The sequence below is a fragment of the Condylura cristata genome, unplaced genomic scaffold (assembly GCF_000260355.1).
Source record: "Condylura cristata isolate star-nosed mole 26May11 unplaced genomic scaffold, ConCri1.0 scaffold00031, whole genome shotgun sequence".
NCBI classification, from domain to species: Eukaryota; Metazoa; Chordata; class Mammalia; order Eulipotyphla; family Talpidae; genus Condylura; species Condylura cristata.
Genome location: NW_004567132.1, coordinates 24,587,331 through 24,604,399, shown reverse-complemented (window position 1 = coordinate 24,604,399; position 17,069 = coordinate 24,587,331). Strand labels below are relative to the sequence as shown.

General features: G+C 47.7%; 2 protein-coding genes across 2 annotated transcripts in view; one reads left to right on the top strand and one right to left on the bottom strand.

Moving 5' to 3' along the window:
• Positions 1–1,365: 1,365 nt before the first annotated feature.
• GNLY (granulysin) overlaps positions 1,366–17,069 on the bottom strand; it is an 18,498-nt gene continuing 2,794 nt past the window's right edge. Inside the window, exons 2-6 of the mRNA XM_012731475.1 lie at positions 4,971–5,053; positions 4,215–4,306; positions 3,753–3,854; positions 2,497–2,665; positions 1,366–1,458 (exon numbers count right to left, since the gene is read on the bottom strand). Coding sequence (XP_012586929.1) covers positions 1,451–1,458; positions 2,497–2,665; positions 3,753–3,854; positions 4,215–4,306; positions 4,971–5,022 — 423 coding nt within the window. The 5' untranslated portion in view covers positions 5,023–5,053 and the 3' untranslated portion in view covers positions 1,366–1,450. The remainder of the gene's footprint in view (positions 1,459–2,496; positions 2,666–3,752; positions 3,855–4,214; positions 4,307–4,970; positions 5,054–17,069) is intronic.
• SFTPB (surfactant protein B) overlaps positions 15,978–17,069 on the top strand; it is a 9,297-nt gene continuing 8,205 nt past the window's right edge. The window contains exons 1-2 of the mRNA XM_004691378.1: positions 15,978–16,041; positions 16,331–16,458. Of these exons, the coding sequence (XP_004691435.1) occupies positions 15,978–16,041; positions 16,331–16,458 (192 nt within the window). The remainder of the gene's footprint in view (positions 16,042–16,330; positions 16,459–17,069) is intronic.

The window sequence follows — 17,069 nt, the reverse complement described above, 5'->3', positions numbered from 1 at the left end:
TAACCTTTCTAAAAATAAGTTCTCTCAACCCTGATCCCAACTTAATCCAACAATGTATAAACTATTTACAAAGTCAAGCTACCTTTTCACCATTTTTCTATTTTTGCATAAAATCACAGAGTAGACTAACCAAACAGCAGTTTTTAGTTGGCCTTGTTGGAACAGTCCAAATAGTATCAGAGCTAGTAGTCAATGTCCAGTCCACATTGGCTTTAGGAAAAAAGTCAGTCTCAGGAGACTCAACCTGGGGAAAACTGGAGTAAGTGGTGGAGTCCACAAAACTCCGCAGAGTTCCTTCAGGACATCCTTTCCCCCTAACAATTTTGGCTGCCAAGAAGGAAGCTATCTGAGGTCAGTTTCCCTACACAGAGATAGGAAGAGATGCAAAAAAGCTGAAAACAGGGCCAGAGCTCTGATAACATTATAAATTTCTGGACCATTTGAGTTAATAAATTACCATTTTAATTTAAGCCAGGATGAGCTTGCAACCCCAAAAAACCTAGATAATATACTCCCCCCAAACAGCAAAAGAAAGTTGTCTACCAAGAGAAGCAAACCAAGAATCCATTTTTATTGCTTGTAATCAAGGTGACTCCAATCTACTGGCCTCCCTAGCTGGTCTGGGAGATTCTGGGGGGCATATTCCACTGTACCCCAGTCTCTTAGATTGAAGTGTGAATGTGGTGAGGCTCAATTAAGTATCTCATGACTATTGTAGTCCTCTCTTATCTAGGTGGGATACTTTCTAAGACCCCTAGTGGGTGCCTAAAACTGAGGATAATACTGAGCTTGATATGTTGGGGTTTTTTCCTACACCTGCAGACCTATGATTTTTAAAGCTCAGTTTCCAAAGTGGGAATAATAAGAGATTAACAACAATAAAACAATACACCATAATAGAAATTATGTTAGTGTGGGGTCTCTGACCTCATTGGCTACCAGAAACTGAGGTCATGGAATTGAAACATTGAAACCTATAATGGGGGTGTGGGAGTGGGACTAATGTAAATGTGTGAAAGCTGTGAGGCTGTTTGCCACTAGGTCCCCAACATCTGGAAAGTATGTGGGGAACACAACTGACATTTACTGAGTGTGTGCATGTCACCCAAGAATGGCTGTGAGTCCCACCACTCAACTCTGCCAAAGGAAAAGAAGCCACAACCAAACCTTCATGACATTTTTGTAAGATTATTTATTTATGCACACAGAACTGGGGTACAGGCCAGAGGTGCAGGGGCGGTGAGAGGATTCCCCAGGGACAGTGGGGAACAGAACAGGCTAACAGAAGAACTACATTGCTGAGGGGAGCAGAGGGCGGGTCAGGAGAGGTCTGCCACGCGATGTGGGTCAGCTCTGGGGCAGGGATCAAACTTGTGCTGAAGTGGCTTTAGCTTCATAGTGCTGTGCTTTAACCTTCTGTAGCAACAAGGAGGGCCCCCTTCATGACATTTTATTCTCCTGAGGGGAAGATCAGTAGTGAAAGTTAGGCGAGAGGAACTAGAGGGTAAAATCTGGATTTAGGAAGAAGGAGCAGGCAGAGGTTGCTGGAATTTCCGGGGTCTTCCCCAAGGTGGAGGCTCAGACAAGACCCGGGATGGAGAGGAGTCTGTTTGGGCATGTTCATGGGGCATTGAGGGGAACAGGAAGTCAGAGTGACCTGTTCCTGCTGAACATACCCAGAGTCACATCCCAAAAATCAATAAGCCAAAAACCAGTGAGATTGTGGGGATTTGAACTTAAAGCCAGTGTCCAATAAAGGAAATGTCAAGGTCCTCACACTACTTGGAGGCCCCAGGTCTGCCAGCTTCAAGTTCCAAAACATGAATGAGTGCTCAGTGGGCGACCGAGCCAATCACGAGCCCCTTCTCAGCTCCATCTCCTGTAGTGTGTCCTGATTTCCAGGCACGGGCTAGGTGGCCTGGAAGGAATAGGCCCAGAGAGCCCTCTCTGCCAGCAGGACAGCCAAACCCAGCTTGCAGGCCTCTGAGGTCATGGGAAAGAATGTGGCCCTGGCTCCTGTCCCCAGGGAGCTGGGCTGGGCCTGGGGACGGGAGTCTGATTAAGGCTCCGAGGTCTTTCGAAAATCACAGTCTGAGAACACTTCTTTGGTGACAAACCCTTCTGATATCATCTCATTCACTCCTGATTTCCAGACTCAGAAATGGTGCTACAGCTGTTCCCTTCAAAGATGAGGAAACAGAAGTTCAGAAAGGTTAAGTTACTTGCCCAGGGTCACACAGGTGAGGCGAAATGAAGACCAGCTTTGTACCTCAGGATTGCCTGTATCCAACGTCCCAATTTTCAATGAGTATTTCTCAAGGATTTCTAGCTTAAGCTTACCTACCCACTTCTCCACTCCTTGTGCTGGGACTAGGAGGAGTGAAGTATCATCACAGGAAGTTTGGAGCATCACATATGAACTGCTTGTGATGGTTGTACTTGCTTGGGAAGGTGGTGCCCTCAGGAAGGAGTTCCTGATGTCACCTCTGCACTTACCTGCTTTAGGTCTGCACATCTTGAGGTCCACACAGATGTCACGGGCACTTTTGCCTTCTATGATGTCCTGGGAGATGCGACGGAGAAATTTTTTCATGATGTAACTACAGGGCCTTTTTAACAGCAACATCCTGCTGCACACCTGGGACGCGGCCTGTGTGATGGTGTTCTGCAACAGAAGTGCCAAGGCAGACATGGGAATCCAGCCAGCCCCGCCCGGCTCTGCCACCCAGTGGGCTTGGGCAGCTCTGACCACGAGAGTGTTCAATAGCCCGCTAGCCATGGAAACAGAGATAACATCAGCTCCTGCACCTGCCCCCCAAAACCCCAGTCTGATCATCAGGGGCTCTTGAGAAAGGGACAGCTGTCCTGACAAGGGTCTCAGACCCTTGCACACCCACTCCCTGTCTTCCGGGTTGAGAATGATTCCCACAGAATCTGCCAGAACTGCATTAAAGGCTCTGCCAACATAGCTTCCTGGGCCCAGGACTGAATAGGGGGGAGTCCACCCAGAGAGGTTCCACCACCTAGGGAGGGTTCTACCTAGGGAGGTCTCCACCTGTGGGGCAGGTGAGGAGGGTCAGCGCTTAGAACCGTGAAACTCGTTCAATTTTGAAGTATCTTCTATTGCCATCATAGTGGACAGTATATCTGAGTTTTCTAAGTCGAGGGAGAGCCCTGCAGTGCCAGGTTGGGGAAGCAAAGAAGAGGGAAGGAGGGTGATCCAATGATGTTTGGCAGTAGCAAGCCACTGGCTAAATGTGTTCTCAGTGTCAGAAGTGGAGCAAAGCACATCTCACTCTTGGACTTACTAAAAAGGCTTAGAGTGTGTACAAGCCAGCGATTATCAGCGTCCCATTCTGCAGACAGGAAAATTGAGGCTCAGAAAAGACTAAGCACTTGGTGCAAGCATGAGGCCAGGAATGGCAGATCATATTTATCAGTGCTGCCCAGGACCCTCTTGAACAGCCTTGCAAAGCTCTACTGTTCAGTCAGGGGGAAAGGTCCTTTTCCCTTGGGGACAAGTTTCCTTTGAGAATAGGATAGAAACCAAGCACACTGCACTTTCTCCCACTTTCCTACTCCCAGTATGTCACAATTCCACAAGATTCCCTGAAGTGTACCTAGTGAGGGACTCGGACCTTGTCCTAGGAAACTCTGGTCCAGGTTGAATCATCTCCACCCCTAGCAGCACCCCGGGACAGTGGTGCTATGGACCCCCAGGCCCCCCCAGCTGTATTGACCACAGCCTTCACCTCATCTAGTTGGTCTCCCACCAGCGTCAGCAACTTCTCCATTATTCTTTTACAAGGTCCACAGGTGATGAACATCCCCTGACTTTTGGTCAGCAGAGCATCCTGTCAGGAAAGGAAACCCCCATGGTGGTCTCTCAGATACTCCAAGAGACACCAAGGGGACTGAGAAAAAGTGGTAAGGGTGGGACAGGGGCTGGAAAGGGCACCAATGATACTTCTCCACTCAAGGGCCTGGTCCACCTTCCTGCTAGTCTTAGGGAGGCAGAGGGACCCCAGAATTTGCCCCCACACCTTTTCCAGGCAAGTACTTGACCCTCTTCTGTTGTCTGGTCAGATCTGGAGGACCCTCTTGGGAAGCACCCAGCAATATATAGGCCACCTCATTCCACCCAGGAACACTACCCAGGGAGACAAGGAAGGAAAGAGACTGCGGAAGTGACCAGGAGTCAACCACATGTGTACCTGGAGGTCCTCCTGGATCAGGTTCTGGCCGATTGACTCTCCATCATACGGGCCACATTGCGCTGGCTCATTGCACCCAGAGAAAGGAAGACCTAGGGAAGGAAGATCATCAGCCTCACCCCACACGCAGAAGGGAAAGAAAAATATAGGGATCCAGAGAGGTGACCAGGATCCAGCAAACAAGCAGGGCTTCATGGAGGCTGTCCTACTGTGCTGGGTGCTGCCGGGGGCTGCTTCAACTGGAAAGCCAGAAGAAAAAGACTACCTTCTGCCACCTCTACACTTCCTCTCTGTCACTTTCACTTTCTTTCTCTCACACACACAAACTACAGACATGTGCACACACTGATTTGGAGGTTGATCTAAAAGAAAGCTTCTCTCATCTATCAAGAGATTTCCTTTACTCTTTCCTTCCAAAAAGAATTCGTGTCAGGGGCCCAACCCAACCCACACTCCCTTTCAGACATTGTCTCTACTCTCAGGGAGGCTCTGGTACCTCACACGGAACCCACAGACTGAGGCAGAACAGGGTATGTGAAGCAGGAAGTGAGTCTTGAGCGATATTGATTCACAATATTGTGCCCTGCTGCCACAATCCTAGTCAGAATGGTCCAGAAGAAACATCACACCCACTGATGAGGAACAATGAGCTTCATGATGCAGATAAAAAAGAAGGAAACTGGGGTGTGGCCTCACCAAGCCCAAGAAAATGGGTCTTAGATCTGTCAGGATCTTCACTGAGGGGAATGTCCTTACCTGGGGTGTCCAGGAGCACAGAGGCAAGGAACAGGAGTGTCCAGGCTGTCATGGTGGGCTGTGAATTGTCCTAGGAGACACAGCTAGGGAAGGAGAGGCCAAGGGATATACACTGAGTCCACTTGGCCAGAAACCAAGTGCTCTCCTGCTCCAACCCTGCTCTATTTCTAGGCTGCCCCATGCAGAATGGCCTCCCTTTTCACAGCTTTCCACTGCTCCTCCTACTTCTCTGTGAGACCTCTTCAACACTGAAGACCACAGTAAAGAGGAAATGGACCAGAAGATGACTCATGTCTTGCATTTTTGTGGGGTACTTGATAAACCAGACTTTTCCAATACAAAAAAACATTCAGGAAGACACTTGCACCCCTATATCTATTTCTGCTATATTTACAATAGGGAAGATAAGGAATCAAGCCAAATGTACAAAAATAGATGACTGGCTCAAGAAGATGTGGTACATATACACAATGAAATATTACTCAGCAATCAAAAAGGATAAATTCATGCTTTTTGGATGAAGCTAGAAGAGATCATGCCTACTGAAATAAGCCAGAAAGAAAAATACAAATACTGGGTGGTTTCACTCATAGCAGGAGTGTAAGGGATCGGGAGGGGGGGGAGAATTGTAATAAAGTAAAAATGAAAATCAACAAACAACTATAAGCCAGAGATATTCTATGGGAGTGGTGAGGGGAAAGGATAAAACTGGGGCAGGAAGAGCACATGGCACTATGTTGATGGCACATGGGTGAATCGGTGGTGGGAAGTCCAGAGGGATTACAACTGAGATGAAAAAGTGTACAAAATGAAGAATAATATAATATGTGTGTGTGTGTATATATGTGTGTGTGTGTACTTTTTTTTTAAGAAAAACAAGATGTGGTTCATACATATGCTGGAGTACTATTCAGCAATGAAAAATAAAAGCTGATACATCCTACATCCTGGATAAACCTTAGAAGCATATGCTAAGTTAAATAAATCATAGGCAAAAGATAAATAATGTATCCTACACTTAGATGAAATATCTAGAATAAGCAAATTCATAGGGACAGGATGCATTTTGGAGGTTACCAGAGGCTAGGGGTAAGGAAATGAGGAGAAAGAGGGAGTTACTGCTTATTTGTTGCAGAGCTTCTATTTGGGATAATGAAAAAACGTTTGAAAAGTAATAGGATGGTGGTTGCACAGCATTCGGTGGCCTGAATTATATGGTTGACATGACATTTTTGTATTAGAAATAAATCAAATGTTGATCAATGGATAAACAAATTAAGGTATAGCCATACAATACAAAATACTACTTGGTAATAAATAGAAATGGACTATGGATTCATGCAATAAGATAGATGAATCTCAAACACTGAGTAGAAAGAAGAAACTAAAGACTACATTCTCTATGGTTCCACCTACATTAAGTTCTACAGCAGGAACAAAAGTCAGACAATGGAAAGCAGTAAACCTGAAATAAAACAGGCAAGACAGGAGAGATCTGCCCCACCGTTTGGGTCAGCTTCCTGGCTGGACAGGGAGCTCGAGCCGCAGCGGCTGTGGATTGCTTCATAGTGCTGTGTTTGAACCACCAGGGCGGGCCCTCTTTGCAGCCATTTTAATTTAGTTTTCAATCTTCGATTATGTTTTTGGACATCCAACTATCTAGCAACACCAGAAGACATAGAACACTATTCTTATCAGATAACTTTCTACATGGCATCCTGCCATTTTCTAGAATGATTATTTTATTTATGGTTTTTATAACCTCTGGTAAGAAGTTATGGCCTTGGCTATTAGGATACCTTGCTATATGAATGAGTCTACCCTTCAGTTTCCTTTCATTCTACTCTAATTAAGCTGTGAGTTCAAAACAAAACAACAAATCTCTTCCCTGAGCTTATCAATTGTTTTTCTGGTTCCTGACTACTATGCTACTTTGTTTGTGGTCAACAAGGATGTGGCTGTACCTTTGAAGACTAGATCAGGGTTCGGAGGTGATTTACAGTTTCAGGAGGTCAAATTTTCTTCCTTCCCTCCACTCCCCAAGTCAAAGCGGAGCCAGCTGGGTTGATAAGGCAGCCTCTCAGCGTGCTCTATTAATTCTCTGGTTTGCTCCCAGAAAGCCCTGGGCCCCAGGACACTGTCCCCTCAATGCAAGAGATTTAGAAGCCACTTCTATCCCCTGCATCAGTCCATGACTCTTAATTTCCTCCTGCTGCCGTAACAATTACCGCAAACACAGTGTCAGCAAACACCCATTTGTTGCCTGACAGTTCTGCAGGACTGCAGTCTGGGAGGGCTCACCTGCTCCCTCTGGGTCCCACAGGGCAAAACTAAGCCTGGCTCTTGTCTAGGAAGACTCCACTTCGAGGCTTATCAGGGTGGTGGCAGCATTCAATTCCGTGTGCTTACAGGACGGAGGCTCCTCTTTTCCTTACTGGCTGCCATTCGGGTGTCATTCTCAGCCTGGAGAGGCTGCAGGCACTCCCTGGCTCACGGCCCTGTACACGTCTTTCTCATGCTGAGACTCTCTGAAGTGCCCCTGCCTCCTCTTCATACCTCCTACTTCCACACACACACACAGAGTCACAGACACAGTCACACTGACATACAGACTGTCCACCTGTTCTTTTTTCCTTGCAGCTTGGGCCTCCACTTCAGCCTCTGAAGCCAGAGAGGTCTATCTCTGCTTTATCATCCATTAGATAATGAAGTAAAGTTTTTAATTATATTTATGAAAAGCATAAGGAAAATTCTTTTTTTTTTAAAGATTTATTTATTCATATAGAACTGGGGTACAGGCCAGAAATGCAGGGGGTGAGAGGATTCACCAGAGACAGAGTGTGGAGCAGAACAGGCAGATCGATGAAGTACACTGCTGAGGGGAGCAGCGGGCGGGTCAGGAGAGGTCTGCCGCACCATGTGGTCACCTCCGGGGCAAGCAGGAATCGAACTCATGCGCAAGTGGCTCAAGCTTCTTAGTGCAGTGCTTTAACCTGCTGCGCCACCAGTGAGGGCCAAGGAAAATTCTTAAAAATTTTTTTTTCTCTCTGGAAAGCACAGAGAAAACATAGATAAGACCCCCGTTGCCAATATTTCATTGCCTAGAAGAGCTGTGAAAATATTCTTCTTTACCTTTCCACACAAGTGTATTCATGTACACTGCTCCATCCTTAATCATAACTGTAAAAGATGTTCAGAAATGTGCACAAAACAAAATGAACATCTCAGTGGCTTATTATGAAGCAAATATCCATGTAACTGCCACCCAGGTCAAGAACCCTAAAGCCTGTCTACCTCCCCTCTCTACCTCACCCTTAATGATAATCATGACCTTGCTTTTTGGTATAGTTTTTCCATCGCAGCCCACACTCTTAATCTGTGAGTGTGAACATATAGAATGTATTCTCTAGTGTCTGACATTTTGGAATCAACCTCAACAAAGTGAGTTTTGCCCACACGGTCGTGTCCATGAGGCATTTGTTCCTTTCTGGTGTGAGCACTATTTCATCGTGTGGCTAGTCCATAATTTACCCATTCTCCTTTGTTGTATGTTTGAGGTGTTACCATTTTTGACCTACTGCTATACAGGAATTATCTTTCTTTTTTCTAATTTTACTGCAATAGAATTTCAGTATACTCACCGGCATATATTAAAATGTATCATTTTATCAGTTTTGATACATGTATATACCTGTGAAACTATCATAGCAGTGAAAAAAGTAAGCATGTCTATAGCCTCTTTGTCTACTTTTGGGTGGATGGATAGATGAATGGAAGCCGGGGTACAAGGATGGGGAAGATGGAAGCATGGATTCGATGAGTGTACAGATGGCTGTAGGACTAGAAAGATCCTCATACAGTATAGTTTCCTCTCACCATTTGGATGCAGTACCTTGTATGCTTTCCAAAATAGATGCTAGATTATTTGTGTGTTTTCAAAATATTTATTAATTTATGCATACAAAGGCTAGGATACAGGCCAGAGGTGCAGGGGGTGAGAGGATTCACCAGACACAGAGTAAGGAGCCGAGCAGGTAGACTGAGTGAAATACACTGCTGAGGGGAGCAGTGGGTGAATCAGGAGAGGTCTGCCGCGCCGTATGGGTCAGTCTCTGGCCAGGGATCGAACTCATGCTGCAGTGGCTGTGGAGAGCTTCATAGTGCGGTGCTTTAACCTGTTGCACCACAGGGAGGGCCCATTACTAGACTTTTTGTACATTAGCTCACTCAAAGGGCCTGTTCTAGTGCCTGGGCAGCCTCCTTGACTAGCTGGTGAGAAACAACTAGTATGTTTTGCTTTGTGTGTTGGACAGAAGTCACTGGATGCATCAATCTAGTCAAAAAAAGACATATGATGGAAGGCCTGGTTCTTAGGCCTCTCCTTGTTGTTTACCAGTCATACTCCTGACCACACAGCCCCCACTATCTGAGTCATAGTTCATAGTCTGATAAGAAAGAGATTAATAGTTTCTCAGACCTCATCTGAGCTGTCCATAACCACTTACTCAAGTTTCCAGGCCGCAAAAGGAGACCACCTTAACCAGAGTTCCTGTTCTGAGAAATTAATTACAACACATTACATGCCATCTTTTTCTCTCCTTCACATTATTACTTATAACTCTGCCACCCCAGCACCACCCCAAAGGCTCCAAAGTCACGGCAACTTCCATCTCTGACTTCTGTGGCTGACGAGAATCCAGAGGCCTTCCAGATGGGGTTCTTAAGCCCATCCGAGCCCTCTCTCTCCCTTGCCTCACGCTATACCCAACACCTCCATCCCAGAATGACCCAACTGACTCTAGCTTCCCCTGTGGCCTCACCTGGACATTGTCTGCTGTCACTGGGTACCCTGGTGCCTGGCCCTTGTTACAGCCACTGCCCTTTACCTCATATCCCAGGATTGGAAACGCCCCCACCTTTCTGGAGCTTTATTTCCCAGCTGGAAAATGTTTGGTGACTCCTGCTTCTCCCTTTGTTCTGATGGCTCACACCAGTCCACCTCATCAAACAATTTAGACAGGACAAAGTTTATACTCACAAATTATATTGTTGGTATATTGTTAGTATATTTAAGGAGAGAGAAAAGTGTTCCCTATTTTGTTTCATTATTTTCAGGCCCATTTTTTAAAATAATATAATAGTTCATTTTTACATCATTTTGTGCCTTTTTCCATCTCAGTTGCAATCCCCGTGGGCTTCCCTTCACCAAATCACCCATGTGCCATCACCATAGTCCAGTGCACTTCCCACCCCCCACCCCCTGTTTTTGATCCCATTCCCCACTCCACCCCCATAAAATAACTTGTAATAGTTGTTCATTATTATTATTATTTTCTCCCCTGGTCCTTTATACTCCTGCTGTGAGTGAAACCATCTGGTATTTTTCCTTTTCTTTCTGTCAAGTGCATTTTTTTTAAGTACAAAAACTGAGAACTGGTCACACATAAATCAAATAAAAAAATCCCCATGCCCAACAAGTTGGTATATTCTTTATCTATATTAGAGTTTTCACTATTGCTCACTTATAGTAGAGAAGTAGAGAAAACAAAAGAGGAATCAGAAAAAAAAAGTAACTATAAGAAAGCAAAAATCAGAATCTCAGGCAACTATAGACCAGAGACATTCTGAGGGGAGGAGGAGGGAGAAGGCCCAGGACAGGGTGGGAAGAGCACAAGGGACCACGGTGATGGCGCGCAGGTGAGTTGGTGGTGGGGGTTTCACAGGGAGCCACACACTGTACAAAAAATGATGGATGATGTAATGAATATATTTTTTTAATTTTTTAAAAAGATTTTTCACTATTGGCCCATGTTTCCCTGGGCATACCAATCTGTGCATGGAAGTGTATCCGTATTCTACCCACACGGGCCATGACCCGACTTCATACCTTTACAAATTGCTCTCCAACATGCTCTGAGACTTGGTGGTAGCTATTCTTCCCTCTGCACTTCCCCCACAGCCTGCAGGGTGTGACCATCTCCGGCAGGGCTGCAAAGTTGGGTGTAACCTTGGCACTCAAGGGCCCCCAAAGCACTGTGGGTTCTATCTTGAAATGAGTAGAAGCACTCACACCTTTCTGAGGTTTCAGAGTTCACCTGAACAAACTTGTCCCAGGGATTTAGCTGAAGCATCTCGTTCAGTTTACTCACAGACATCATGTACCTGGCATTTGGACGAGTCCCTAGGGGCTGGCGTGGGGGCAGACCTGGATGTGTTCAGAATTGTCCAGTGCTCGGCATGGGCTTGAACCCTGTCTGGGGCTCTGCTACAGATTGCACTCAGCGTCGGCTCCCTTCCTCGATGAAGAAGATGTCTCTTCTGGCAGTTCTTCTGGCAGTTACTCAGATGGTCTTCCATGGCACCCCAGCTGTCATCAGAATCTGACACCCTGAATCTGAGCCCAGCTTCAGACTACATCAAATTACTTGGCAGATACTAATTGAATCCTAGTCCATATCAGGTGTTCTTCCAGGCAGTCGGTACAAAAAGATGGTAAAAATTGGCCCTCCCTGGTGTCACAACATATTAAGGTGCAGCACTGCAAGCTGGCTGTCACTGCTTCAGCGCGAGTTCGATCCTCTGTCAGGGAGGTGACCCAAATGGCACGGCAGACCTCTCCTGTCTCACCCACTGCTCCCCTCAGCAGTGTACTTTGATGATCTGCCTGTTCTGCTCCCCACTCTGTCTCTGGCGAATCCTCTCACCACCCTGTATTTCTGGCCTGTACCCCAGTTCTATATGCATAAATAAAGAAAAAAAAATTTTTAAGTGGTAAACACTATGGAAAACTGTTTGGAGTTTCCTCAAACTGTCAAAAATGGATCCATGCAATGCCACTCCATATGACCCAGCAATCCCTCTCCTAGGTATCTACCCAAAAGACACAAAAACACTGATTCAAAAAGATAACTGCACCCTCATGTTTATTGCTGATTTATTTACAATAGGAAAGACATGGAATCAACCGAAATGCCCAAAAGTACATGACTGGATTAAAAAGATGTGGTACGCATACACAATGGAATATTACTCAGCAATCAAAAAGATAAACACATGCCTTTTGCATGGATGAAGCTGGAAGGGATCATGTTTAATGAAATAAGCCAGAAAGAAAAGGGAAAATACCAGATGGTTTCACTCATAGCAGGAGTATAAAGGACCAGGGGGGAAATAATAATAATGAACAACTATATACCAGAGACAAGAGACATTTTACGGGGGTGGAGTGGGGAATGGGATCAAAAATTGGCAGGAGTGAGGGAAGGGCACTGGACTATGGTGATGGCACACGGTTGATCTGGTGATGGGAATCCCATGGGGATTACAACTGAGATGGAAAAAGGCACAAAATGATGTAAAAATAAGCTATTATATTAATATTTTTTAAGTGCTAAAAATGTACACGGGACCTGCCCTCGTGGAGTTTACAGATTAGCAGGAGGGAAGACAAGAATCACAAAAATAAGAGTAAACCATAGAAACAACAGCTAAAATGCTTTAAAATCAGCTCTTTCTGGGAAATGACATCAGGCCTTTGCCTGCGATAAAGAAGCACCTTACCCAACAGACCACAGCATGTCTCTAAGCATGTGAGACTGGGGTGCAGAGAGGCTGATGCCCCGGGATTTACTTTGTATTAAAATGCTAAGGAGAGCATCATCAACCCCCAGAGCTTTGCTCACCTCTTCTGCACCTTGCTCCTGGTCACCACTTTCTGGTCAATGGTGTCTTGCACTCTTGGCCACAGGGTGTCTGAATGGAGCCCAGCCAGGTCTGGAAGACTCCTGCTGAGCAGACGTACAGAACAGACTTGCCAGTCTGCATGACAGCCTACTGAGTTGAAGGTAGAGGCTGGTTGACAGCTTGTGCCCCGGGGTGACTGCGGTGAGCAGAGCCCCTTGTCATCTATCATGAACATGATCTTCTGCATGCAACAAACCTCTAAGTTCCTAGTCACTAAACATTGGGGTTTGGTGGTCATCATTTCCTCAGATTAAGTCTCCTAGTGGCTAACGGTGAGTATGCTGTGTTTTCTCACCAGGACAATGAGCTTCCTGAAAGCAGCACCACTGCCCTGCCTCTCAGGCACTGCCAGCCTGATGCAGGGGCCCCAGGGAGTATTCCCAGCCCTGGGAATTGGCCCAGCAAGTGTGCAGAGGAGCCCGGGACTCTGAATTAGGCGTGGACCAGCGCCTCCCTACCAAAGTTAACATGCTCTGCACAGTGACATGTAATGAGGCCTAAATAGCTCCCAATTGCTGCCAGTCATTAAAGAACACATCAAAGTCAAAAAATCTTACCTAACTTTTTCTCCTTCAGGTTTGTTTTTACAGAGAGTAATAGAACAAATTTGAGTTGAGCTCCGGTCCAGATGGGAACTGAGAATCCAGAGAAAGAAGTAGCTACCCAGAGGAGAAGCACCCTAAAGAAATTGTACCCTGGCTCCAGGCGCCTGTCAGAAAAAAGCCTTTTCTAGTTACTCGATACATCAGTGGAATCATTAGGTCCGATAGCTACTAGTGGAATATGCTTACTTCTTTTTGTCTTTGGCTCTTGTTTCTTAAATTACTTTATCACGGGCCCTCCCTGGTGGTGCAGCAGGTTAAAGCACTGCACTAAGAAGCTAAAGCCACTTTGGCATGAGTTCAATCCCCACCCCCGAGGTGATCCACATGGCAGACCTCTCCTGATCTGCCCTCTGCTCCCCTCAGCAGTGTACTTCGTCAGTCGGCCTGTTCTGCTGCCCACTCTGTCTCTGGTGAATCTTCTCACTGCCCCTAAACCTCTGACCTGTGTCCCAGTTCTGTATGCATAAATAAATCTTCTTAAAAAATTATTTCATCACGTTTACCTCCAAAAGATTATAATATTCAAGGCATGTCATCTCCATGGGACAGACGTGCAGGACGGTGGCCTTGGGCCCCCTTGCTCACAGGAGTCCTGATAGTTACTCTTACCTCCTACTGGTGAGGTCTTGTCTGTTCAAACACTTGGTGTTTGACATTCAACACTGCAGCTAACAACCTGTCCCAAACCTGGAGCCCAATGTCTCTCTTGGGCTGAGACAGAATTTTACTCCTCAAACTGTAGGGAGAAAACCACACCCATGTTCAGGAGCAATAGCTACAGAAGAGTGAGACCATCATTCCTCTTCTCCTTTAGGAAATAAAGAGGATGACAGATCTTTCAGGGGAGATGAGACAGAAAGGGTCCCAGGACAGGGAGAGCACTCAAGGACAGGACTTTGCCATTCCTGTTGTCTTCATCGGGTTGGTCTAAAAGAAGTTAAATGAATATAAAAGGGGTCAAAATCTCTGAGTGAAGGTATGAGGTAAACTTCAGTCTTCCCCCAACCACCCCGGAAAACATCTGTGCACCTTACGTGATAAGTGACCCAACCCTACTTGTTAACACTCTCCACCTTGGTTTAACGTCCAGGGTCCTATTATCACAAAACATCTTGCTAAGCAAAAACCAGTCACAACCATTTCAAAACCCCATCATGAGCTCCCTCTTAAACACACATATCAGCAACCTCAACCCCCATGCTGGTCTCCCTCGAATCACTCTTCTCAAATGTATGCTATCTCTGACAGTAAGAGACGCGTTTCCATCTCACCCACTCTCATTGCCCCTCACATTCTTTCCTGCACAGAAGTCAGGGATCTCCAGGGCTCCCCAGCACTCCAGGCCCCAACATCTATGAGAAGTAAACTTGGGCCACTAGACTTGAGGGCCCTATTAAACCCCCCTGACCAGTTATTAAACACCACACTACCCCCACACACACCTCCAGACAGCCGTTGGAGAATCCACTCTGAGCTAGTCAGGCTTGATTGGATCCAGCCAGCATCCAACTGAGCTTATTTATTTACCAACCCACATTCCTGGGGGTGAATGGAAGTCCCAGGGTACCCAGGCTTGGTCACACATTGGCACACACTTGAGGTCAGCTCTACTTGTGGTATCAATTAGGACTTGAGATCAACGACAACAACAAAAAAAACACAAATTCCTGTGTGACCTCGAGGGTGTCACTTGGCCATCCTGTGTCATGACACTGCTTCCTGTGCTGCCTGAGTGCTGAGTGCTCCATGGATTGTAGAGGTCCTGTGAGCCTACTTGAGAGGAGAGGTCTGCTGGAATCAGGTTGCCACAATGCTCAGGAGCTGATGCTCTACACCTTCCACAGGGCGCCTGCTCTGGCGGGCAATGAGCCTGTCCGGGGTGCACCACCCAGTGGGCCTGACCCCCAAGCCTGTGTGGCTGAAAAGGGCAGTGTCTCCCAAACCACCAGCTGAGACCAAGCCTCTATCCTGGAGGGAACCCCAGGAAACATGAAAGCATTCCCTGGACAGCACTGCCCTTAAGGGTCACTTGGGCAATCTCAGCCCAATTCTTGACTCAGACTCTTGGGCATTTTATTTTCTCTGTTTCATGTAAGAGCTCTTGTGACTAATGGCAACCCTGTGTCCATAGAACTAGGGGAATTTTCAGGGGTGGGGGGAATCTAGAGGATGGTGGGTGGGTAGCCTACAAGGGTCCAGAGTTTGGCCCTCCGGTGCTTGCCCTGGGTCAAGAGTCAAGCAGGAAGCTCTTAAGGGCATTGCCCAAGAATGGAGGTGGCCTGAGAGGCCCGAGGTGGAGCTGGAAGGGAGTTACTCTGGCTGCCCCGTCCCTGCCTCAGTTTCCTTCCCAGAACTGAACGAGGTGGGACTAGATGTGAAAATTCAAAAGCCCACTGGGACTCAAGAGTCCCAGCCCACAGGAGTTAGGTCAGAGGGTAAAGGGAGCAGAATCAGGCCGGAGACCAGAGTCAGAGGGGGCCTGCGGGGAGGGAGGCAGGAGTGTCACTGCTGAGAAGAGGTGGGATCAAACACCTGGAGGGCACTCCAGCGCAAAGGCAAACACTGAGATCAATGCTGCTCCACAGAGCCCGGACCCACACCCCCGCCCCCAGCTATAAGGGCCCCCACCCCAAGCAGGTGTCCAGGCTGTGAAGGGATCATGGCCAAGTCACACCTGCTGCCATGGCTGCTGCTGCTGCCCACACTCTGCGGCCCAGGCACTGGTGAGTCTCCCCAGCTCTCCTCGCTTCTCTCCCACCTGGGGCCAGGTGTGGCGGGGACATAGGGCCATCCCCATCGCTCACTGAGCACTGCTTTGTCCAGGCAGAATCTCTAATCTGTACATGATCCTCACCGTAGAGACAAGGAGGTTGGAAAGATGGGAAGATGACCCAGGGCTATCTCACTCCGGTGTATTTACCTGCTCCCAGTAAAACTGGGCTTGGAGGGTGGGTGAAGTCAAGGTGTAAAGAGTGGTTTAGATCCTGAGGTTGTTCTGGCCCCAAATAGCAGCTGTCCGGACTGCCTCATCCCTGGCCTGTACCCAGGGCCCCAAATTCTGGTGCCAAAGCCTGGAGCAAGCACTGCAGTGCAGAACCCTGGGGTACTGCCTACAGGAAGTCTGGGGAAATGCAGAAGCCGTGAGTACTGCCCGGGAATAGATGGGGACCAGGGGGTGGGCAGAGAAGGTGGAGGGTAGACCTGAGAGGTTGGAGCCCCCATAGGGGACAGGGTGGGACGGGGTGGGACGGGATGGGACAGGACAGGACAGGTTGGGACAAGACGGGACAGGTTGGGACAGGACGGGACAGGACAGGATGGGACAGAACAGGACAGGACGGGACAGGACGGGACGGGATGGGACGGGACGGGACAGGATGGGACGGGATGGGACAGGGTAGGATGGGACAGGACGGGACAGGACGGGACGGGACAGGACGGGACGGGACGGGACGGGACAGGATGGGACGGGATGGGACAGGGTAGGATGGGACAGGACGGGACAGGACGGGACAGGACAGGACGGGACAGGACGGGACGGGACAGGATGGGACAGAACGGGACAGGACGGGACAGGACAGGACGGGACAGGACGGGACAGAACAGGACGGGATGGGACAGGATGGGACAGGATGGGACAGGACAGGATGGGACAGAACGGGACAGGACGGGACATGATGGGACGGGACAGGACGGGACAGGACGGGATGGGACGGGATGGGACGGAACAGGACAGGACGGGACGGGACAG